At 32.5% G+C, this 26,681-nt stretch overlaps 1 protein-coding gene across 1 annotated transcript; it reads right to left on the minus strand.

Moving 5' to 3' along the window:
* Positions 1-10,078: 10,078 nt before the first annotated feature.
* LOC121267513 (protein STICHEL-like 3) lies at positions 10,079-24,114 on the minus strand. Its single transcript, XM_041171400.1, has 6 exons — positions 21,052-24,114; positions 16,292-16,511; positions 15,477-16,037; positions 12,513-13,074; positions 11,584-11,647; positions 10,079-10,433 (listed from the first exon to the last, which is right to left on the minus strand). The coding sequence occupies exons 1-6, from the start codon at positions 23,131-23,133 to the stop codon at positions 10,341-10,343; spliced, it is 3,582 nt and encodes a 1,193-aa protein (XP_041027334.1). The 5' UTR covers positions 23,134-24,114; the 3' UTR covers positions 10,079-10,340.
* Positions 24,115-26,681: the final 2,567 nt, after the last annotated feature.

Consider the following 26,681-nt stretch of genomic DNA (forward strand, 5'->3'; position numbering starts at 1 on the left):
ACGATCACGCCACGTAGGGTTCAGTCAACGCGTAACGTGCCTTGAATGGAAGAGGTCAAAGAAAAAGACAGCCCCACGTCAAAAAACTGCCATCGTGATACTGATACGTGCTATTTTTCAACCTAAATATTATTTTAATAAGAACTATAAACACTTATAACAGTTAAAATATAATGACTTTTGCTTCGACTTTTTAATCCGTTTTTTATCTTATTATTATAATTTTTTGAAATTTTTATTAAAAATATAATAGATAATTTAATTTTTTTAAATCTTTAAATAATAATATTAAAAAATAAAATTCTAACGATAGTTTATTAAACTTTTAACTTTCATCTTAATTAATATCATCTCGACTCAATTCACTATCTAAATGATTGGTTAGACGAGCACTCGTGCTTAAATTCTATGCGAATTTAGATTAATTTATTTTAAATAAAGCTTTAAAACAATTAATATATATTTAAATAACTAATATTTATAATTTTAAGTGCGTAAGTTTTATCCATCATTTTTTAAAAATTAAATAAATCTAAAATTCACATAAAAAAATATTTTTTAACAATAAATCTTACTTTTTTTTCTAATGATAATGAGAATACATAGAATTTGTATAGTTTAAAATTCTATCATTAGATTATCTATCACTTGAAAATCTTTAGATGACTGCCCAAAAAGAAAAAAAAAAAAAAAATTACATACAAAAGCTGATGACAGATAATGAATATCCTACAAATTTATCAGTCCTCAAATCTAATTAAAATAGACATCCAAGTCAAGATCGGTGCAGACTGCAGCGTGGCCGGTTTGAATTTTGAATCTGAATGTTCTCAAACCCTGAATATATTTAATTAAACTTCTTTTTTTATAAGTAGATTGCCGACTAATTCTAAAGAAACCCGTGTTTTATTTGGAAAAGTGTACTACGTGTTGCTGCAGGTCACACGCATGCATGCATGGCTCCTTTCCCCTCCCACCACCTCTTCTATGTCGATCAGCTTCAAAGTTTCAAACCCCAATTGCAAAGTTCCACGTGTATTTCGTCTATCATATTACTAGTTTTTTTTTTCTTTTTTTTTTATTATTATGATTAAGGTAATGCACGTTACACGTACAATTTAATTTATTAGATACGTACTCGTATAAATTATAAGATGCGTCCTGGTTTTGTCACCTCATTCTAATGATGAAAAAGAAATACTTAAAATAGTTTTTATTTTTTCATTTTAAAAAAATGCTTAATCCGTCTGGAATTTGAGGAGCCAGACCCTGAAGATTACAACAGATCTTATCCTTTCAAGTGATTGACCGATCACGTCAAGGATATATAAAAAAAAAAAAATTACATCATCATTAAAAAATATTTATTAAAAACAATATTGATAGGGATGCTCTACAAATAAACATTTCTTGATATGGAAAAATATTACTTTTACTATTGGTTTCTATCACTGTGAATTATTTATTTATTTTTATTATTATTTTTTACCTAATAATTAAATATTTTTTTAATAATATTATAAATTTTTTATTTTTTAAAATTTATTTAAATGTGTTAAAATAATATATATAAAATAAAATAACTCATTCCAAAACTACTTGCTAGAGCCTTAGCGGGAGCGTGGGAGCAGCACCGCTCATCTCTGTGTCTAATACCAAACTTTTTATCTTTTATTTATCTTATTTAATGTCGATCTAATCTGACGTAATATTATTTATTTAAAATTTAGATAATAATAAAATATTATTTACTTTCAATTTTTTATTAATTTTTTTCCTAATATCTTTCAGATTTACTAATGATATTTTATTTTTTAATCTAATAAAATATATATTTTTTTAAACTTGTTTCCAATAATACTATTTTTAAATCAAATAAATATATTTTCTTACCTAATTTTCCAAGAAATAAGAAAATTTAATGACTATATTTGTAATTTTACTTAACACACAAAATAGCATAAAGAAAATCAAAAGCATATTTAGTTCTTTATTTTTAGCGGGGTGAGAAAGTAAAGGTATTAAAATCTATTTGGCTATTTGTTCTATCGCCCATTCCATTGATGCGGGTCCAAATCACCATGGATGGGTTAGCTAAGATCAAAAGATATCTTACAAAAAAAACCTTTTTTATAATTTTTTAAGCAATTAATTCTTTGTAGAATCATATGTTAATATAAAGTTAGTTTTATAAAAGGATGATATTTTATAAGTTATTTATAAAAGCTCCCTTCATTTAAAACAAAAAAAAAAAAAAAATTGTGATAAAGGTTGCGTATTTATTTTTTCCATCGTATAAGAATAGTTGACGAAATGAATCGATCCACTTCTTGAATTCGGCAAAATCGGCCACTCTTAAAGCATTCGCATTCGCATTGAAGTTGGCATCCTACACTTTTACCCATTTTTTTTTTTTTTTTTTCTAATGTCAAATCTTTTACCTTGTATTAAATAATTTATATAAATATATTATATATAGATATATACAATTTGTTAAAAATTTGAAATTGAATTCAAGTTAATGAATTGCATTGATCTTTTAGACCAACTATTATTATATAAGAGATTAATGCAATACAATAGTCGCAACACTCACCACAATGTCAAGCGCTTTTGCTCAAGTGGTGCTCTCAGAAGCACCCAGGAGAGCAATCCTCGCTCCACTAAAAGAGCAAGCAGGCGAGAGCTCACCCACACAAGTGCTCACCCCCCAACGAGCATTGTGAGATTAAAGTTTTGTTTGATTACGCAGTTCAGATGAGATGAAATGATATGTTTTGTTAAAAATTGAATAAAATATTATTAAAATATAATTTTTATTTTAAAATTTAAAAAAAATTGAATTGTTTATTATATTTTATACGAAAATTTAAAAAAATTATAATAAGAAAATGAGATGTTTTACATATCCAAACTGGACCAAAAGGTGCTCTGCTCAGGTGAGCACGATGAGCTCCTAATCCTTGAGATTGCTTTCATCGTGAGACAATGGTTTCGCACGGTTTGATGATGGTGGCCGCGGTTGCCTTCTAAACAAGGGCAACAAATTTCAGTGGATATTAGATATGAAAAATATATAATATTTTATATAATAATATTTTAAAAAAAAGAGATATTTTTTATAAAATACCTTATAAAATTAATATTATTTTATAAAAATATCTTTATTTTGTAATGTATTATAAAAAATATTGTATAAAATATTGTACATTTATCAGTACTCGCTAGCTATTGGATTTGCTGGCCTAATTGGACTGTACATAACTGTTAGAAAAGTACCAAAAGCCGTCCATCTGACAATTATGAACTGCTCAAAAAGTAGAACAATTATCAACAAGAGAGGCACTACTGTGCCGCTTGCAGGTTAGAACATCATTTAGTCAAAATTAAATAATATTTTTTATAAATATAAAAGAAATTTAATTTTTAATTATTTCATTTATATAAATTTCTATATTAAAATAATTATTTTTTTATTATATAACAATAAAATAATATTAAATAAATTTGATTTTGACTATTCATATCAAATCTATATATTAGATTATCTATTTATTCATTATATAATAATGAGTAATTAATAATTTCAAAAATATTTATTTTTTAATTTTTAATTTAATTTAATTTATTATATTTTATCATTCTACTTATCATATATTAATTAGTAATCATATTCTAATTAAATTAAAATATCACTAACTCAAATTAATATATCAATGCATGAATCTAACCATTGTGATAAAAATATGTGATAGAAAGAATGAGAGAGAGAAATAATTGATAAAATATGTATTTGGTGTATATAAATTAACTTTTAAATTTGAAAATTCTTTTGAAAGTAACTGTAGCTAAATTCTAATTATTTGGAATTTGACTAATCTATTGTAATCACATTTTGTGCTCTAATAGCTAAATACTCAATAGATTTAAATTTTTGCTAATCTGTTAAAGATGCTCTTATTGTTGTAAGTGATCGCTAGTGTAAAAGTAATTTTTTTTAGTCACAATTTTTTATCATTTTTAAATATTTCAAATGGAGCGGTAACTATTGGGCAGCATAGTAATTTTTTTCTATCAACAATTGATTTCAAAGACGAAAATGTCATGTTAACCATGTGGTTAATAGTAGTAACTGGTCCCATAATAATAACACAAAGGTGAGGGCAAATTAGGGATAGAAATTTGAAAACTAGCATCTGTTTATACAGTGTCTTTATATATATATATATTCTCAATCCTGAAGAGAATATTTAATTAGCCCCACAGTCCACAGATTGATAAAATGTGAGGAAACTCATATTAAACAACATGCATGATGGCATAGTCACGCATGGTTGTAGGGTCAGCATATTCAAGTTCAACGAGCTTAAAACTCTGTTTTGATTTTTCTCTTTTGTCCACATTACAATGTAGTTTCCTACCTCCTTCCACGTAAACCCCATACATACATACACACACACACACACACGTATATATCATAATAATTCACGCATGAAAGGGCTTGAATGCATGAGATGCAGCATACATTACTGTTCATTGTCGTCGGTTTCAGGATTCAAAGCGATGAAATAGGCACGCAGGTTCCTACCAAATCGTGTTTATGCTTTCTTCTAACTTGACGACGAACAAGTCAAGTTGTTAGTAGTATTAATATAATATAATCATATTGATGTCAAGCGTGATGTCGACTCTGAGTCTGATCTCCTCTTCCTCTCGAGTTCACACTAGCTACTGATCTCATGTTTCTCAAACAGCTCTTGAATGCTTAATTCGGAGTGTCGTAGGGGTCTTCAATTCATTAGGATCTCTTTTCTTCATTTTACACTACCTTTTTTTTAAAAAAAAAAAAAAAAAAAAAAAAAAGAAATGTCAAGGTGCTTTTCGGATCCAACCTGATTAATAAAAATATTGTTGGGAATAAGTCCAAATGCACAAATTTTGTGCAAAATCTTTTGTAAAAAAAAGTGAATCCACCTAAAAAAAAAAGTGAACTTTTCGTATTTTTTATATTAGGGTTCGTTTTTTCTTATAAAAAATCTGTGCAAGATTTGTAAATTTTAAATTTGTATATGCCATTATTCGATTAATAAATTTGGAAAGTACAACTTCACTAAATTTGTAAATCAGGTACGTATAGGTTAATACAATAAAATTTTTAATGGGGAATGATTAATGATAGAATTACAACTCATTTATATTTTGTTTACAACTTATCAATAAAATAATGTTTTTTTTTAAATTTAAACACATCAAATCAAAACTAAAATTAAAATAAATATTTCAAAAAATATTATTTTATTTGAACATTGTGAAAAAATTGTAAAGAAGTTGTATCTCTATCCTTTATTATGTGGAATAGATCCCAAAACAGTTAGGTCCTGTTTAGATTTAGAGATAAGATGAGAAGAATTAAGATAGTTTGTAAATAATAGTGAGATTTATGAATTGAAATTTATGAATAGTAATGAGACAACTCATCTCTCAATCCAAACTGACTCTTAGTTTATAACTCATTATAGTTCTTTGATAACTAGAGTTGGTGAATCTATTAAAACCCAAGCCCTAAGGAGCATCCACGTGAGTTAAGACCATCGGTGGAAGAATATAAGAGTTTTGTTATTCATCATTTCACACACTATATAACATACTTATTTTAATTTTTTAATTTTGTTTGGTTTTATTCTTGTTAAACTAATTGAGTTCTCTAACTCATTATTCATACACCACACATTTGGTAAGAGAAAAAAATAAAATAAAAATTTAAAAATCATGTGTGACATGTTGTGTAGAGATGATGAATATAAATTTCTAAAATATAATTATCTTGATACTTTAAGCTTAGTTTGGATATTGAGTTAGATAGTTTGTGAATAATAGTGAAATATTTGAGTTGAGATAAGATGATTTGAAAATAGTTTGAGATAAAATGTTTTATGGGGTTTTGGGAGATTAGAGAGAAAAAATTGAATAAAAATATTATAAAGTTAAAAATATTATTAGAATATATATTTTTAATATTATTTTTATTTTTTTATTTGAAAAAGTTGAATTATTTTTTGTTGAGTAATGATACTCATCATCCCATGATGGTGTCATTAGATAATTAGAGTCTATTTATTATATTTTATTTATGGATCTATTATCTAATGCCACATCATGAGATAATGAAAGGATGATGAATAGATTTACTCTTTTTTGTATTTTGTTTGAAAGTTTGTGAAAGTTGTAACAATTACGTAATAATGAGATGAAAAAATTAAAGATTTAAAATTAAAAAATATTTATATTTCTAGTGTTTGGATGATGAGATGACATGAGTTAGAAGCATCTATTGATCCAAACCAAGCCTATACATCATTAAATTACACATCTCATCATCTATAATTACACATCATTAACTAATTTCTATTCAGTTAATCAACTATATATCCAGTAACAAACTAATTAAATTTAGAAGTTAATTAATCACTTGTCAGAAGACTCTTAAAAAAATGGAGTCTTGCGTTGCCTTTGTATTAGGGCAGGAAAGAAAGAAAATAACCTCTTGTCTCTCCACAATTTTCTTAGAACAATTATTTTTATAATTCGGAGTGATTTGAATGGTAAGTTGAAATAAAATGATATTAAAATTAAATAAAATAATATTAAAATAATATTGTTAATATTTTTTATTTTAAAATTTGAAAATATTGAATTGTTTATTATATTTTATTTGAAAATTTAAAAAAATTATAATTATTTGATGAGATGAGTTGAAATAAAATAAGTTGAGATTAACTCATTATTCAAATAAGGCCGTTTAAGAGTTTTGTTACATACAGTCACCTTACTTTTACGTACTTTTTACATATTTCATTAATGTAATTGATTAAAATAATTATTTTATATTAAAAATAATAATATAATCAATTATATTAATAGAATGTGAAAAAAAAAAAGCAAAAGTAGAATCTTCAAAAACGCGTCTCGACTAGGATCCATACCCTGACAGGTGATCCTACACAACAATCAAAGAAAATAATTTGTTGCACAATAAATTAATGCCATTTTCAAGTCGCACAATTTAAACTTCTAGCGGCAATTAATGTGTTTTCTTGACTCTTTGATTGTCGTTAAGGTGACAGAGAATATGTTGTGAGGGATAATCCGGTTTTGTAGCCTGATTTCATGACCATACTTTGTAACATTCAAAGCACCGAATCTGACTTCAAGTCCGGTCTGTTTTTCATATTATTTTATTTCATTTAATTATTATAATTTTTTAAATTTCTATATAAAATAAAATAAATAATTCAATTTTTTTAAATTTTAAAATAAAAATAATATTAAAAAAATATATTTTAATAATATTTTATTTAATTTTTAATTTTTTTTACAATTTATTTCAACTCATCTCATTTACAAAAACAAACCTTACTTTCCATAAAATTGATTCAAAATTCAGGGAATACTAAAATCAGCCCTCCTGATGGGCAAATATTAAAAACCATCAAAGGAATGACTTAGGTTCCATTTGGAATTTTGATTGGACTGATATCAATTTAATTCAATTTAATTTTAAGTTGAGTGTAATATTTAAATACTCAATTCTCAAATTACTAAATTTATCTCAATTTAAAATTTTTTTACACGTAAGACTCATAACTTTTTTCAATTCAATATCTCTTTACACGCATGACTCATAATCTTTTTTAATTTTTTATAAATATATCTAAATTTATCTTAATATTCAAATGCATTAACTTATTTTAGATAAATCCTATAAAATTTATTTTACTATTATTAATAAAAAAATTTAAATCATCTCAATTCAGTTAATCCTTAAACATTTAGGGTGTGTGTGGATGTTAAAGTAAGTTGAGTTGAATTGAGTTATGATGATAAAATATTGTTAGAATATTATTTTTTAATATTATTATTATTTTGAAATTTAAAAAAGTTAAATTATTTACTATATTTTATATTGAAATTTGAAAAAATTGTAATGATGAGTTAAGATGAATTGAGATGAATTTAATAACCAAACGCACCTTTATTATAATATTATGTAAAATAGTTTCTTGTCCAAAAAATTGAAACGGCAATTAATACAGAGAGACCCGGAAGTCTAGACTGCCCGTTTGGAAGGAGGGAAAGAGAAAGCAGACGAAGAAGCAGCATTTCTGTCTAGCAATAATGGTATTGGAATTTGGGTCGAGAACGGAGCAGGTGGCCAGCTATTACATGCATTAAACAAGAGCAGTGCTACATCTCCCGAGAGTCCACCGAACAGGTAAAAAATATTTTTTTATTTCTTTTATTTTATATATTTTTTTAATCATCATAAACATGTATAAAAAAAATAAAAAATTTATAATATTATTAAAAAATACTTACTTAATTATTAAGTAAAAAAAAAAAAAAAAATTTCGAGATACATCTTCGAAACACATCTTCAAAACATTTAGCATTTCTGATTAAACAATTTGCGTAGACATCACTGTTGGAAAAGAATACCCCAGAAAACTGGTACAGATCACACCACCTTGGTCAGAAATTATTTCAATTTTTTTTTTCTTTGGAATATCAATTTTTTTTTTCTTTAATTCCAAAGTTGAAAATTTGACATTCATAACTTGACTACAATCTTGGGCGTACTCCGACGCTTACAAAATGCCATACAGAGAATGACAAAGCTTACCGTATTTTACAACCAAACCTCTAAACCGAAAACAACGCAACGTTGTTGTCGATCGAAAACGATCAACTTTCAAGTATTTTATAACTCTTTTACGATTCCATATAAAATGAAGTCTAGTCGTGTAAACATACAAATTATTTTTTAATAAAGGGGCTTGATCACATTGGTTGATTATAGAATAAATTGTAGAATCTATTACTATATATAAAAACGGAATTGCATATAATTCTCACGTATCATTCTATCCATAAAAGTAGACATTCTATCTATTAAATTTGAAGTGTTATGTTTATAAAACGGTAAAGTTTTTAAAAACAATATTTCATTGTGAACTATTGTAACTTTTAAGTTCTATTTCTTTTCTTATATATAAAGATATAAACCGATTCAAATTTCTATCCAAAAGTATTATTTCAACTTTTATATTGTTTGGTCAAATAAACTGCCCTTTATACCGTTTCAAATTTCTCCACTATATAACCCGGTCTCTCTCTCTTATACACAACATACACAACAATTTGCAATTGAGCAGGTTATAGGCTCGTACTTGTAAAAGAGTGGTAGGCGTATCATTAATGATAAACTTACTACCCCTTCTACCACCCTTTTGACCAACTGATTAAGTGCCAAGCCAAGCTTATTTATTTCATACTCATAAAACAGAGTTTGGTCAAGAAACGTTCGAAATCATGTCAAAAGATTATTATTGCCATTTGGGGTAAAGAATTCAAAGCTACTGATGAAACATAGCTGGCAGAAAAGAGAGGTGGTCCTGGAAGCAACTCATTTTTTTCTTTAGATATCAGCAAAAAGTCCCATAAGGAGGGCTGAAATTCTTCAGATACAAGAGAAGAGGCTGCATAATCCAACTTTGTCCAAGAAGTGACGACAAATCAGTGACTTTTAGACATCGACAGCTCAAAAATATGTTTACATATACCCCTTCAAATAACATTAGTTTCTAAACTCAAGAGGTTTAACCAATGTGCAAACACCTCGTGAGGCCATTCTTCTGATGTGAACAAAATCAAAAGCCTCAGTCAACTTCTCTGCTAGAGTGCACAAAAACAACCCCATTTCTAGATGATCAGAATATTACCTATTGTTATTAATGGAAAATGACAATTACCAATGTGTAACCTTAGATTTGGGTCAGCATTGCTGTGCTGTTGTGAGTAATGACAGAGACAGAGGAACCAGCCACTTTGTAGTAACACTCTGAGCCAACCCCCTAGGGGGTTCTCTTCTCACAATTCTATAACACGGATTATTTACATTTCTCCATCCATTTTAGAAGTCAAGGTAGGTAATTGTAACGCAGATAGTTACAGAATAACGCATTTCCTATGCAGTGCCTTGCACAGGCTAATTATTATAAGCACAAGTGTCTAAAATGAATAGGAATGAAAACTGCAACCAATCAAACAAGGCTGCAATTGATTGAATGTAAGAAGGCCTAACAATATAATTAATAGGGCTGCATAATCTAATTTCTTTCCTACATATTCTCATCAGATATAAATCATATCTTTATTCCATGAAAAAGGATTTGACAAAGAAACTAACCTAGTAAACACCAGGAAACTCCCTAAAGATAAAGAATGCAAATGAGGTAGCACGATCACCCCTTCTGATCCATCCAATAATTCTATTCTTACCATTACCTTGGAGATTTAGTAGAGAGACACTTTCCACAGGATACAAGCTTCAGAAACGAATGCGGCTTTTGCGTCCTGATTTTCAGACGTGAAAGCTGCAGATGCCAACAAGAATAAGCATCATCCTCAAATCGATCACAAAAACATAATCATTATTTAACTGCTATTCATACTGGAATTAGAAATGAATAAGAGGGAAAAAAAAAAAAAAAAAACACTATTGGTCTTGCTGTGTAATTTAACCAACTAAACTAATTTAATAGTTTAACTTAGGGAAATCTTGTAAAGACAACAATCAGAAGTTTTATTAAAATGACCTCAGTAATGACTGGCAGTAGGTCCAACCAATTACTGAAAAAGCTAGACATATAAGAACATTCTTTTACATTAATGTGAGCTCTTGCCTAAGCTAATGCTTCTCTAAGAACAGTCAAATCCTAATATGGCCTCAAAGAAACATGAAGTATAGCTCTAGAAAGAAAACAATACCTTCCGTTTAGAAAAATTTGAATGAGGATGACAAGAAGTGATAAGCATAGCCATATTTCTTTTTTATAGGTAATTAACATAGACATTTTATTCATATAAGGATGTACTTTGTGTTGGTTGAAGTATTATCATAGGGTGATGGACTATGAACAAACCAATGAAGTGGGTTAAACAATAGTTTGCCCCCACTCAGGCTCATTTTATGAGTCTTGCCGTCTGAAATGATCCAAGGGGATGGCTTACAAAATATCAGCTTTTTGATAATTCACCTAGCCTGCCTGGTTGTAATTTATATGTACAGCAGAACACAAACTCTATGAGGTTCAGCATATCCATCATACAATAAATACCCAATTTGCCATTGATCAATCTACCTCTAGTGCTATTCTTCTTCAATCTATCCTGGTTTTTCCATTCTGTCGCTCTCAATCGAAACATTTAAAACCATTTATGCTCTATAAACAATCAAGCAAGATGAGCATTAGGTACTAGATAACAGGGTTAATAATGCAAGAGATAGTAAAGAACCCTTAGATGGGCCCATCCATCCTGCATTAAGTAGCCCTTAACAATATAACTGAAAACAAGCACACCAAGGTTCTCCCTTTTACAACCTATGACAGACAGATCCATGGTGTGCCTCCCCATACCATTCAAGGAAAAGATTATGCCTCTTCCAATACTGGAATTAACTTGTTGCAAGAAAACTGAACAAAGTTTATTGATAATATCTTCATGAATTCAATCAGGAATTACCTTCCGACGAGTAACTCTTGTTGCTTTCCAGCAAAGCAAGCTTCTTGATCTAGGTTCCAGTCTCCTGTAAGTTTAAGAATTTTTAGAACTAATTCAAACTCAGAAGGGAATATGCCTGTAAGCGTGCAAAATATTCTCAATACCAAGCTCCACACGAAATGGTTCTATTTTGGCTAAAGAAGAAAAAATGAATCCAGGTTATGGTTCTAGGAAACTTATCCATTTTTTACACAGCATGTATAATAAAACTAAAATAAACATGAAAGGATCTTCTGTTATTACATTCCAGAAAATGAGGAATCTCAAGATATAGAAAACAGGATCCACTGTTTTTAAAATATTAAACTAGCAAGTAAATATCTTCACCAGTGCATTTTTCAAACAACTTTGAATTCAAGTAGACAACTCTTCTGTTCAAGCAATTTCTATCTCGACTTGCAAGCCAAAATTACTTTTCTTACTTCCTTGTACTCTATATTTTTAAATATCTTCTGAGAATTTAAAAACTTCCGGCCTTTTTTCAAAAAATATTAGATTTAAGAATTGACTATTTCCTTCCTTTCAAACTACCCAATACAGTAAATTGCCAAGATTAGGCGTCGGGCGAATAACATCTAGCCACAGGATGACGCAACTACTGAATTGAGGGGACATTATTGAGCTTTTACAATAATTTCACATAACCCACATTCATTTCTATTACACCAAGATCTAAGGGTTTCACGTCTCTAACAAGTCATGATCCATCTCATTCTTATCGAGTGATGGATATAAGGTAGGTGGGACAAAGGAGTTCACAGCCAATGTTCCAGACATGTAAAGGTATCAAAGTCTTGTAGTCTAATTTAGTAGTTCGATAAGTCATTTGGCCGTTCCCTAAGGTAAAATGAAATAATATCGATAAAGAATAATAGAATTGCATTACGTACAAATTCTCTTGTTCAAGCTTTTCAGCAATAGAAACCGCTTTGCGTTTTGACCATCCACTTCGCTGGCTACATCCTTCTGCCTGCTGAATTACATGGGCAAGAGATACCTTGCTTCTAACAAGGCTCTGGCTCTGACTTTGTTCCCCAAATTTCCTCCTTCCTGGGGCTGAAGCCATGGTTGCTTCTCCAACACATGAACCTCCCAAACCTCTATTATCAGATGCTACAAGATTATGTATGTGTTCATTACTCTTGGATCCCCTGGGAGAAGCAGCTACTTCTACAATTTCACTCATTCCCATTTTAGAATTGTCAGATTGCAAGAGCTGAGCTTGAGTGCTGACCCTATTGATATCTCTAATTTGAGACGAGCTGACGTCAGAAGCTGGCAACATTAGAGGCACATGCACACCCAATGCTGAATCTTTCTTTGATTCACATCTTATTTCAATTGTCACTGGGGACCCAAGGACAGTCTCGAATGCTTCTAAGATATGCCCCCCAAGTTTCTCTGCCCTTGATTTTGTTTGGTATGAACTGAACATCAACTGCACAGTTGGGGCTGCAAGAATTTTGTGATTTAGTTGTACAGAAAGAAAATGTATAAGAGCTACTGTATATCATTAGAGTTTCTAAAATAAGATGTATCCAACAGTGAAAATCTGCAATGCCCAATTTGAAAGAAGAACGAACTTTAATATATACAGGAAAATCAGATATTAAAGCACTTGAGATATAATGAACTAGGTCTGCCACCCACAGGATCCAAAAATGATAATTTTCTGAAAACTAGGACCCAAAAGTTAATGATTAAACTCATGACCAATGCCAAATAAACACTATGTTTTGATAATTAGTTTGAGTACAGTTATAAATACAGCAGACAACATCTTATGATAAATTGACAATGAAAGAGTTCTTCAAATGGTAATTTAAAACTCACAAAGGCATATAAACAAACTTGGAAAACATTAATAGCATGTAAAAGTAAACTAAAAAAAAAAGAGCTTCATGCAAGTACTAAATCTAGACTCCAGATCATGCAGATTTAAGATAAACGGGTCATAATGCTAAAGTCAGCATGACAAAGAACAATTGGAATTGTATATTGGCGATAGAAGTGTATCAATTACTTTAATGGCTCTAAGGAAAGCAAGGGACTGTTTGCAAAAGAAAAGAATACAGCTTAAACCTTATGCTGGTAGTAAAAGAATCTGTACAGTAGTTGAAAATATCTGAAGCTTTGATGCTATCAGTCTACCTTCCAAATCAAAATAAAGATAGTTAACTGGACTGGAAATGTGTTTGGAATCAGCTCGACCTAATTAGAAAAATTTCCAAACTAATCCATGCTAACAAATCATGAGAGCAAGTTTTAATATTTTTTGAGTGGCAATAAGAGGTTGGGTATCCCAACTGGAGAGTGGATATATTTTGCTAAGTACACATCAAACCATTAAGATATTCAGTTGAGAGGCAAACAATGAGTCAAATCAAATGGTGTTTGTCAGTTACACAATGAGGATAGCCTTTCCCCAAGCATATCGCTTCCTTCCCATGGATTGGACGACAACCTCCTTTTATTTAAGAGGAAACACACTAGGCTACACCCACAAGCAAGAAGAAAAAATGTTGATCATCTTTCTTGTTTCATCAAATGGCAGCCAACACAATTTAGGGTGGTGTTCCTCTCCCAGATTCCTATCAATAATTTATCATCATCTATAAATGAAAGTTGATATCAACTAACTACCACAGAGGAATTTTACCATGTGAATTTTTTATGAGTAATGCTAGGTACAAGCCCCAAATGTACAAGCCTTTTGTAAAAATGTGGGCCCCATCAAGAAAAATTGAGTTTTTCACACTTTTCCATGGTGGGGTCATCTTTTTTATAAAGGGCTTGCGCGAGGCTTATGCATTTGGGGCTTATATAATTTTGAATTATATCCAAAGTGGGGTTTACATCATCACTCCATCACATAGTATTCATGATTTTGATCTCAGAAACAAACTAAGCACTCGAAGATGAGATCATCAATGTGCATATATGTACAATGACCAGAAGAAGCCTATCTCTCATGCAATGCACTCCATCCCCTTCATTAGTAGGAAGCCAATCTCTCGCGGAAGCCAATCTATTGACAGAAGAATGCACTGGGCAAAGCCTATAGGAGCAATCCTACAATTGAAAGTTTAGGACATGATAGACATGAAGGTTAAGTCAAATGGGTGATTTACATGATTATGACATTTTAAAGCACGAGTCAGAAAGAAAAAAATGGGATCAAAGAAATTGAATGGCTCCCTATAAATCTTCTGTAATGTAAAGCCTCTTTTGCCCTTAAGTATTTCAAGGCAAGTCTGCTTTTCAAATCTTGAAAATGGATGTAAAGTTCTTGTTAATAAAATTGGGTGAAAGATCTGGCAACAGAAAGAAACCATGTAGAGTATATGCACACGTGAATGTAGAAAAGGTTAAGTTCCCACATAGGAAATATACTACATATTTGAGTGGTTAATATAGCATAATAGGGCTCAAACTCATAGGCATACTCTTTTGGCTTTCGTGGAGTTCCCAAATATTATATTATCTTTTAACTAGATGACTCCCCAAGGCGTTTATTTTCACAATAAACCAATTTTCTTGAATGCTATAAGAACTTAGAGAATTTCAACTAATTGGAGAGTATGGCATATTTACAATCAGGGTTCACAAGCACCAAGAGTTTTCAGTTCTTTTTTTTTTTAATTAATTAAATTTCATAAAAAAATGCAAAAGGCTCAACCCAAGTACACGACAGATACAGTAGACACATATCTGGAATGAGAAAAAAAAAACACAAGAAAATCATGTAAAGAAGTGAAAACTATCTAGCAATGTGGAAAAGTGTATAGAAGCTGTGATGGTGGTGCATCAATCATGGCACTTGTAAATGATTCTTAATGCATGTTGGAGTGTACCTGCACCAAAACTGACTGAGATCAGCTTCCCTTCTTGATACAAAAATTCCTTTAAGCCATTGATTTGAGTTTTCCCAAGCACCTCCAGCCAGATATCTTCAATTCCTCTACGGCTTTTACCAGAAATCTGCCTGCCACTTACCCTAGACATGTCAGCAGCATATGCAGATGTCTGTTGATGAGCCACACCAGCGCCAACATGCCTTTTTCTCTCTAAACTAATACCCTTAAGCGTACCAATTTCACAGATATCAGCAGAACTTCCAGCAAGGAGATTTTCTACCCTGACATCTGTTGACAAGCCTCTCCCCTTTTTGGGCATCCTGGAATGTTCACCTATTCTCCTGGCTGAATCTCTTACACCAGCATCATCTAGGGCCATGGGACTATGATTAAAACTAGTGTCTGTAGAAGTAGGAAGCATGTACTGCTGATCAGGAGCAAGTTGAAGCAATGCTGCGGTTAGCCATGTTAACTTGCCATTTGACATCCTTAGTTGTTTTTCAGCCTCAGATAAAGTTTTCAAAGCTTGACGCAGTTTTTCCATATCTTCTTTGGATACTGCAACCAGTAAGAACAGATTGAGCATGAATCAGATGTGCCACAGATGAAAAGTTGGCATGCACAATTAATTACTAAAAAGGAAGGCTTAGGCTGATAACAAAACTGGGTTCAACAATCTTATAAATGAACAACACCTATACGTTTGCTCACATTAACAGACCTGCAGAGGTCTAATACAAACCACATCACCATAACTTGTAGATAAATGGATGAATTAGTAAATTTGTAATAATGGTAAAATTTATACTCACGGGGTTGTCGTCGAAAGAACTTCCTTCTAAGCCTTTCTTTTTTGAAGTCATAACTACCAGCAAGAATATCGGTAATCACTGTAGCAAGCTGTGACATCAACGCTAATGGTTCCACACCAGTTTCCATTATTACTCTCAAATTCTTCACCGTGTTAATTGTGTCAGCAGATAGTGCTAAATCAAGAAGATCTACTAATTTCTCATCTGAGATAAGCCCAACCTGAAAAAGAGAAGGAAAAAAAAATAATTCTCTGTTGTAATGCAGGTGGAAATCCTGTATACCATGGATACAATAATTATAGAGAATATTCAATACTAATAATATGTGAAGAAAGCGAGTGGGGTAGGAAAACAGATAGGACACAAAGTTGCCACAGTTGTGGGGATAACTGTCAGAATTATCCAAGCAAGGGTGAACTATACCAGCACAAGTACCAAAAAATGAGGACTTGAACTAAGCCAACAAACAGTGTTATTAGGAGTGCAGACTAAAGGGAGAGTATTTATAATTTTATACAACCTACAAAGTGGCAAAGATAAGGTAGTAAAAAGAGGATAGGACACTATGGTGGCAATATGTGACACAACCTGTGAACCTGACACTAAAATAAGCGGGTTTGGTGGGTAATTTTCTGTCCAGTTTTGTGGTGGGTAATGAGATAAGGAATAGTTTAAAGATTTCTCATTTGTTATTTGCTGATGATACCTTGCTTTTTAGTGAACCTGATTCGGATAATATACGTGCTTTAAGAGCACTTCTGCTGTGTTTTGAAGCTGCTTTGGGGTTAAGAGTTAATTTATCGAAGTCTGAAATTGTTCCTGTGGGTGATGTTCAGAATTTATCAGATTTGGCAAACTTACCGGGATGCAGAATCTCTTCATTGCCTTTGAGGTATCTTGGACTTCCTTTGGGGGCTTCTTTTAAAGCTGTAAACATATGGGTTGGGGTGATTGAAAAAATTGAAAGGAGGTTAGCTGGATGGAAGAGGATTTTCTTGTCCAAGAGGGGAAGACTGACTCTTATAAAAAGTACTTTGTCTAACTTGCCCACCTATTTCCTCTCTCTTTTTCCTCTTCCGGCAAGGGTTGAAAGGAGAATTGGGAGTTTATTTCGAAACTTCTTATGGGGAGGCATAGGTGAGGAAAAGAAGTATCATTTGGTTAGTTGGAAGAAGGTTTGTCAACCGTTGGATCGCGGTGGTTTGGGGATTAAAGATTTAAGGGTTTTTAATAGAGCTTTACTTGGGAAATGGCTTTGGAGATATCAACTGGAGAGTAAAGCTCTATGGAAAAATGTGATAGATGTGAAATAGGGAAGTTAGTGGGGAGGTTGGTGTTCTAAAGCATCTAGTGGAGCTTACAGGGTTAGTTTGTGGAAATTTATTAGAAAAGGTTGGGATTCCTTCTCCAATAATTTCAAATTGAAGATGGGAGATGGAAAGAGGATACTCTTTTGGCATGATATGTGGTGTGGGGAAAGAGGATACTCTTAAGCTGGAATTTCCTGCCCTTTTCAGAATTGCAAGGGATCAAAATGCAGCTGTTTGTGATTTGTATTGCAGTAGTAACAATAAGGTTGAATGAAATGTTATTTTTAAAAGGGATGTTAATGACTGGGAAGTGGATGAAGTTAAGGCTCTGCTGGTTAAACTTTACAGCTCAAAATGGGTGCAAGACAGAGAGGATTGCATGGTGTGGATTCCTGCTGGAAATGCTAAGTTTACAGTTTCATCTTATTACAGAATTTTGTCAAGCCATAGTAGTTGTGTATTCCGTTGGAAAAGTATTTGGAAAGTGAAAGTTCCTTCTAAGGTTGCTTTTTTCTGTTGGGTGGCTACTTTGGGCAAAGTATTGACTATAGATAATCTTAGAAGGAGAGGTTTGTTTATTGCTGATTGGTGTGTTTTGTGCAAAAGGGATGGAGAATCTGTAAATCACCTTTTCCTTCACTGCAAAGTGACAAGATTCTTGTGGAATGAGGTTTTAAGTTGGACAGGATTACATTGGGTAATGCCCAGGGAAGTGGTGGATTTATTTGTAGGGTGGAAGGGTGTGAAGGGCTGTAAGAAGGTCCGAGTGTTTGGAAAATGATTCCTCCTTGTCTTATGTGGTGCATTTGGCTCGAAAGAAATGGGAGATGCTTCGAAGATAGAGAACTTTCTTTGGGAGATCTTAGGGTTTTTTTCTTGAGTACTTTTAGTTCTTGGGCTAAAGCTTTTGTAATGGCGGATAATTTTCTGCATCGTTTTTAGCTTTGTGGTGTTAGTTTTCTTTTTGTTTCTGGAAGTTGTAGGTATTTCCTTTGTATACGTCCTGTGTACTTGGGCTTATGCCTATTTCTTTGAATAAAATTATTGCTTATAAAAAAAAAAAAAAAAGCGGGTTTGGGTTTGGGTTTGGTGTAATTGATTCAGGTCAAAACCTGCAACAATAGCTTGTTTTATGTCATGTCGGGTTTTGACACCCCTACGGACGCCATAGGGGGGGGTAAGAAAAGGAAGTCACACTTGCACATTTTAAAACAATAGCTGCAATCAAATGAAAGGTGTTTATCCATGCTAAAAGAAATTGGAAAACTGACCAGATCTTTGAAATCTAAGAAAAAGAATTAAATGGGAGACCAACAAGCACGAGGTACAGCAGATACACTAAACAACTAGAAGTAAAATATTTTATCCCCTAATGATATGTACAGCTAAAAGTAAATATAAATGTAAGGCCTAATAATTTAATTTTAGTTCTTGTACAATCCATCAAAGCTATACTCAATTATTTTGCCTACAACTTTTGTAGTGTGACAAACACCTATGACTATAAAACGATTTCATTCACACCATTGTACTACATCTATTAGGCCAAAAAAATGAATAGGGAAAATCACACATTACCCGCTTTGAACTTCCATTCTTCTTGCAATATGATCGTCAAACAACTAATGTTTTCATTTAGCTTAATTTGAAACATAACTTGTAATTTACCCCCTTGTTAAGATCTAAGCATTGAGATGGACAAAAAGGTGGCTCGGCACAATTTTAACAGTTAGATCTAAGAAGGGGCCAAAGTGAAAAGGGACTGGTAGTTTGGAGCATCAAGTGATAATTTTGCTAGCTTTGTAGTCGCATTGCAAAAGAGCGTTAGTTTAAGGGCGATAAAGAGTAATTTTCAATAAATATGTATCAATGATCCCATAATCAAAATTAAATCATAATGCCTATAAAAAATCTAAGCATTCTAGCCCCAAAACAACATTTTCTTATATTATATCCTCATGAGCATGTCATGATTTATAAAAAAACCAACATTCCATATATCTATGTCTCACCAATAGCTATTATCTGTTATCATTTTGCCTCACAATCCCTAGACATAAATCCAAAAACCCTTGATATATATATATATATATATATATTATATATATCAGACAACAAATGTCTATCTTTTACCCACAAAACCCTAGGGAACGAAAAAAAGCACCAAACACTTCCTCCAAAAGCTTGCATTAAAATATTGGAAAAGTCATCATATTTCTCTCTTTAGATAAGTTAAGTTTTATTGAAATAAAAAAGGATGTTATCCAGCTAACTAGAGTACAATATACCCACCTAAATAGAAAAAAGTAAACAGTAAAAAAATCCTAAAAAAAACAAAAGAACAGGTAGTGATCCAAGAGAAAGCGTTCTAGAGAAAACATCCTTCACTTTTGCCATTGCCACCATCTTCTCCTATTCCTCAAAATTCCTGTCATTCTTTTCCTTCCATATGCACCACATAACACGAGATCGAATCAGCTTCCAGAAAGTAACCCTCTTAGAGCTACAAAACCTGCCTCCTTAGAATTTTGGGGCTCAATTGGATTATGCCAAATAGACGGTCTGTCATCTCCCCACTCCTCTTCCATGTACAACACAAATCCACCACAATCATGTGTCTTTCTAAGCTTGTAGCACGTGAGGATCTCTAGAGTTGCTGTCCAACAAAGAAAGTCACTCTCATCGGAAACTTATTCCTCCAAATTTGCTTCCATGGGAAAGAGAAGCTACCCAAAGGAAGTTACCTTGGGTGATGGTTTGACTGGGTTAATGGGGTTGAAGAGTCCAAGAACTCTCCTGCCAACTTCCTTCTCAGATTTTGCAATCTGAAGTTCATTTGTTCAGATTTATTAATGGTTCTAATTCATCTGGTACCAAAGAGGGGGCTATTATTGTGTATATGTCTGGAGTTCAGGGGTTGGGAGATGTTTTAAAAGTTGATAGTGGCAAGTTTTGAAACTGTTATTGTTCAGGGGCTGTTGAAGGGTGCTACGATGTCATCATATAACTTAAAGAAACCTGACAGACACACTTTAATAATTAAATTTCTTAAGGGAAATCGGCACAGACGAGCACTACCAGATTTAGTGTTTCATGTTCTGCCACCATGGATATCTACAAGCATAGCTTTCAAGCTTATTTATATCTTTTGGTCCAAGATGAAGACATCATGTTAAGACATTGTGATTGAGGAAGTGAGCATGATAAAGAAGCCACCAGCTATAGGAACAAAGAGATCAAGATCCTCAGCTCTAGGATATATAATTTTTTTATAAGTGCTCTAGGATATAAAATTGCTCATTTGATATCAATAACATCCAACTTTCTTAGCAAGAAATGTTAGGTTGCAATTTTTTCGTATGTGATCAACATTAACAAGCATAAAGAGTATATATGAACATCACAGCATTCAAATTCTGATGGTGAAATCAAAAGTGAAAAGGAACGTACCAGTTCCTGAACCAGATGAACAGAAATTCTCTGACCAAGCAAACTCAGTTGCTCAAGAGTCATCTCAGCATCCCTCAATGATCCATCTGATCTTGATGCAATGAGTTTTAGTGCATCCTTATCAATATCCAGATCTTCTTTGGTTGCAATCCACTGCAAAGCATATATAATATCTGCATTCTTCAGCTTTGGAAAAAAGAACTTCTGGCACCTGGATATGATTATATGAGGCAAAACATCAATACTTGAACTGATGAGGACAACAACCACGCGTCTGAGAGCTCGATCAATGACCTTTGATATGGCACTCCAGCAATCAGGGGACAAAGAATCACAGTCATCAAAGATAAACACCCTATACTGTGATGGCAGCTGGGAGACAATCGTATTGTCGAGTAACTCTGTAATGTTCTCAAAGTCAAAATTACTAACTGGGCCAACTTCCCTTATGTTCCTACTCTTACCCATGTCATGTGCAATGCATGAATTGCAAAAGCCACAAGGTTTAGGATGTTCCGAAGATTGGCAATTCAATGCTCTGGCAAATATGCGGGCACAGGAGCTTTTACCAGTGCCATGAGGTCCATAAAACACATATAGCAATCCAACCTTCCTTTTCATCACAGCATTTAAAAGAGCCTGTGCGACCAAATTCTGTCCCACAAGATCCCTGAAGGTTCTTGGCATGTACTTTTGTGTCAAACTTCGGTGTCTACTGTTGCGATAGCCATTCAACTTGCGTTGATCCCCAGATCTGGCTTCAGAGGCAAGGTCAGAATCAACATCGTGTGTGTACAAATTATCAGAGAAGATACCAAGCTCACCGGAATATTCATGGATCCAACCAGCATTTTCAGTGCTTCCCTGAGATCCAGATGCCTCAACTAGAAGAGGCATTGCCTCTGTATCGGATCCTGTAGATAGGGTCGAGTAGTCGGATGGCATTGGTGTGTCAGACATTTCTCTCCCATGGGCAGTTGAACCTCCTTTCTTTAACCTTGAGTCCGACAGACCACAAGACAAACTTCTTCCAGCCATGTCAAGAATAGTTTTACCTCTGTGATGAATTATTGACCAATTCCAAGGAATCCCACACCCATTTCTTGGAGCCCTTGGGACATTTGAATCAACATATTCTTCTTCTCCCTCCTCCGTGGAATACTTAGGACGGCCTGAATTCTGAGCTAATGTATTAAATGCCACAGACAATCCCCGATCGAATTCATTCTGAGCAACAATATCTCTTGCACCTGTAGGAGCTTTAGTTCTTCTTGCACCTCGAAACTTGTGCCTTTTAACTCTACTTAACCCACTGCAGTACCCAGGAATGCTGGCTTCTGGTTCCCTGATAGTTTTCTCAGGTCGAGAATGTTTTCCATGAAGACGGATGATAGAAGATGCTACATCATCACTATCCATACGAACAGCATTCAACTGCTCAGAGAAACTCTTTAACTGGATATTTCCAATATGCTTCCCCCTTGGTTTACTTCTCCTATCTTTCAGGTCAGAGTTCTCCAAATCATAAGCCAAATCATTACCATCTTGATCAAGTGGAGACTCCTCATTGCCACCCAAAATATCAGTCTTACTAGTCTTCCGACTAGATTCCTCTCTCCTAACTCTTCTACCATTCCCAACTCCACTCTTGCTACTACATTCACTGATGGCCGCTATTCCATCATTACCCCCACCAACCTCACCAGGAGCAACTTTTGATGTGGCTAAATTTGCTAAGGGTGGCGAGCTTCCCGGCATTCTCCTAGCTTCTCTCCGGTGCTCAGTGGCTGTAGACCTTCTTGCCTCCCGAAGCATGGAATCATTTTCACCCTTCTTTGGGAGTAGATCAACAATTGAAGTTGAATGCCAAGAGGGAGGACTTGCAGAAGGGTCCCTGAGAGATCTTGACCTCTGAAGGGCGACAAGGTCCCTCACAATAGACCTATCGGCTGATATGGGGCTATGCTTCTGCATATGGTTCTTCAAATGAATACAATTTGTCAAATGGATGTGGTTGCGTAGATGATCATCGGTATCACCATTTGCATCCTTGAGAATCCTATCGTGGACAGCTCTGGTCATGATCAGACCATCAATGCACCCAATAACAGAAACAAATCAAAGTATATAGCTTTTATTATTGAATTAATGTCTCCAATCTTCGCAGTTATGGCGTTAAAGGAGCAACAAAATTCCTAAACAGTTAATACCCACCAAGTATATATCACTGATGGCTATTAATGCTGAAATTTAAGCAATTAGAGATCGCCCATCACTCGGTGAAAAATCCCTTAACCCCATTTCAACAATAACACCCAAACTTTAAAGGGGGGGAAAAACTACCCCCGAGTGCAACCAAGGTTTCAAATGGACCATTTCTCCCTCAAAGGCATGATATGATACCCACCAACAAAACCATAAAGTTAGCGCTGCAAGAACTTTCACCCACGAAGATGAATTCCAAAAGATCAAGCTTCAAGTAAACAATTCAAATGCCACTCCACAAGAAGCAGAACTTGCAACCACAAAACACCGCCTGAGGTCCAATGCATGAGATTACAAAGCACAAACCAAACTCTCGGCTTTCAACATGTAAAACTCAGGACAGAGCAAACCAAAGTTAAACCCATGTTTTTAAATCAGGGAAGTAATCAGAATCCGTAATCTCAACCCTCCTGCTCTAAAAACCTTAAAAGATTACGGATTTTGACAGAAGGGAGAGAATTAAATAAGGTGGTGAGATAGAAAAGGAACTAGATGTGACATCACATAAAGAGAACAAGAAAGAAGAGAAGGAACAAAAAAGCAAGAAGGGAAACGCTGCATTAATCACCGGAATCAGAAAAAGCAGAGGTAAGTCCCGGATCTTTCCCCAAGCTTCACATGCACTTCACGAGGCCTTAGTTCAAAGAAACGATAGTCTTCTATAGAGAAAGAGAGGGTTCTGTAAAAATAGTAACTTGAGAGAGAGAGAGAGAGAGAGAGAGGGGTATGGGATGAGATCCGTTACACATACAGACATTGAGAGGGCTCTGGGAAGAAGGGACAGTGTCACAGTGGTAAGTAACAGTGCAAGCAAAGTGGTTTGTCCGTTTATTTAAAATTGAAGATTTTAATTTTTTGTAATTTTCTTTTCAATTCTTGTAAATAATTCGTCCACTTTTGTTCAAAACGAAAATCTAAAATTGTATATTTTCTTTTCTTTTCTTTTTTTTTTTTTTTTTTTTTTTTTTTTATTCAAAACAAGAAGATTTTGAATTTGGTAGGGAGACCGGACGTGTTCGTTCCGTTGAATTTGCCGGCTTCTCATTCGCAATGGCGTGGACTTCCTTTTTAGCACCTAGATCTAGATGTTAAGAGCAATAAAACGTAAAGGGAGATGTTAGTGGAGGCTGTTCAAATTTATAATTTATGTATTTTAATTTTTTAATTAATTTATTTTTTATTTAATAGTTAAGAAAATGATTATTAATAAAATTATATTTTTTAATAATTAAGAATGTTTAAAAAATGAGAAATATTATACATTAGTCACTATTCATTCGCATACCCTACACTTATAATTTTTTTTATAGAATTTAAATGTGTTTTTCATAAGATGTGAGGTGCGGGATCGTGAATAATGACTAATAAAAAAAAATCTAAAAATATACTTAAAATAAAATCAAAATAAAAAGAATACAAAACTTATAAGTAACAGTACGAAGTAAACGCTGCCCGGCCACTAGCATGACCCAAACGTAAAAGTAAAAACAATACTTCGTTAGAGCACTCTCATTGAATTAGTTAAAATCTAAATTCATTGAGTATTTAACTATTATAGAATAAAATATGCTCACAATAAATTAGTTAAATTCTAACAAGTGAGTCAAGAGTGATAAGTTTTCCTTTTTGGTGTGCCAACAAGTGAGTTCGTAAATAGAATAACAACAGAAAATAAATATTAAAAAAATAAGCACAGAAAATAAATTTTAAATATTATTAAATATTTTATGTCGTTTAAGAATATTACAAAATAGTAATAATTACTGTAAAATTCACTGTATGTGTTAATTTGTGTTTTTATTTTCTTTTAATTGAATTGCAATATAGTTGTTAATTTTATCTTAGTTCTTTGAGTGCCTTTTTTTTTTTTTTTCTATAATTATATCAGTGTTCTTTCCCAATATAAAAGATATATAACCATATGCATATGTAATTCTTAGAATGAACTTTTTAATATGTGACACGAAGGCATTGGTGTGTGATGATAAAAGAAGGAAAACTCCAACCGTTCTAAATTATTAAGTAAATTCACTGATATAATAAGATTAATTAGTAAAATCCCTAAAGTAATTCGATTATTATTATTATTATTAGATAAAACAATTATCAACACCTGCAAACTTGGATTCTGTATATTTTTATTATAAAGTAGATCTAATAGACTACATGAAGTTACGTCAGTTTATAAGATTACTTTTATATAATCTCTTTGCAGCTATAGCAGTACTCGTTATTAATTATTTCCTCACAGTAGAATAATTAATTTCTTATTCAGATTGAGATTTATTAGAGTTTCTATCTGAATTTTAGAGCTAGGATAACAAATATAGCTGCAAAATGTGGACTCCATGTAATTTATTATTATTATCTTTGAGAGTATTCTAGATGTTATTAAATACTCAATAAATAATATAGAATCTATATCTTTTTACTCTCTCTATAATTCTTGTAAAATATTTTAAGAAATTGTGATCCATCTCATACTTCCATTTTGTAATTTCATACAAACCAAAACCCAAAACCACATAAAACTATATATATAGAACGAATAAACCAAACAAATAATAGCTTAAAAAGAGTAATAATTTATAAGACATTGGAAGTTGCATGCATGGATGTCCAACAAAGTTATTTTTTTTTTTTAATGAGTTAGTTTGTTATTGAGTTATTGTTGAATAAAACCAAATCAGCAATCAACATCTACTGTGAGTCTTGTGACATTAGGCATGGTCCCCATTGGATGATGCCACCATGCACCGACCTTTTTTATTTTTCACAAAAGAACATGTTATCTCAGTCTTAGACCAACTATCAATGTCACACTCACGTGTACCACTCATCTCATGAATGATGATAACTTATGTGAAAACAAAGACGTCTCTAATTCTTACCATACATGCTTTGTATTATAAATAAGAGGGTTGTATTCTCAAAAAGATTTTATAAAAATAAATTCATAAATTAACATGGTTTCATGTCATGTGTTAAATTTATTTTGTAATAAAAATAACTTTACAATCTGACGTATTACATAAAGTCACGTGATCAGTTTGTAAATTTATTTTTATAAAAAAAATTTTATGGCTAAAACATTTATCTTATATATTATTGATCACCAAATACCCATATGATAATAATATCATAGGATTTCTTTAGCAAAACAAGCAAGTTATTGTTGTAATCTATGTGTAGAATACATTCTTCAGAGTAGTGATCGACAAGATTTGATTTGCAAGAGAATTTAGTTTCTTATCAAGTCAAAACTAATATATTAACAAAGTTAATAATATCTCGATCATAGAATTTCTTTGACAAGGTTAATTTGTAAAAAGATCATAATTTATCTTACAAAGTGAATTCTGTCA

This window comes from Juglans microcarpa x Juglans regia, chromosome 5S, assembly GCF_004785595.1.
Source record: "Juglans microcarpa x Juglans regia isolate MS1-56 chromosome 5S, Jm3101_v1.0, whole genome shotgun sequence".
Classification (NCBI taxonomy): Eukaryota; Viridiplantae; Streptophyta; class Magnoliopsida; order Fagales; family Juglandaceae; genus Juglans; species Juglans microcarpa x Juglans regia.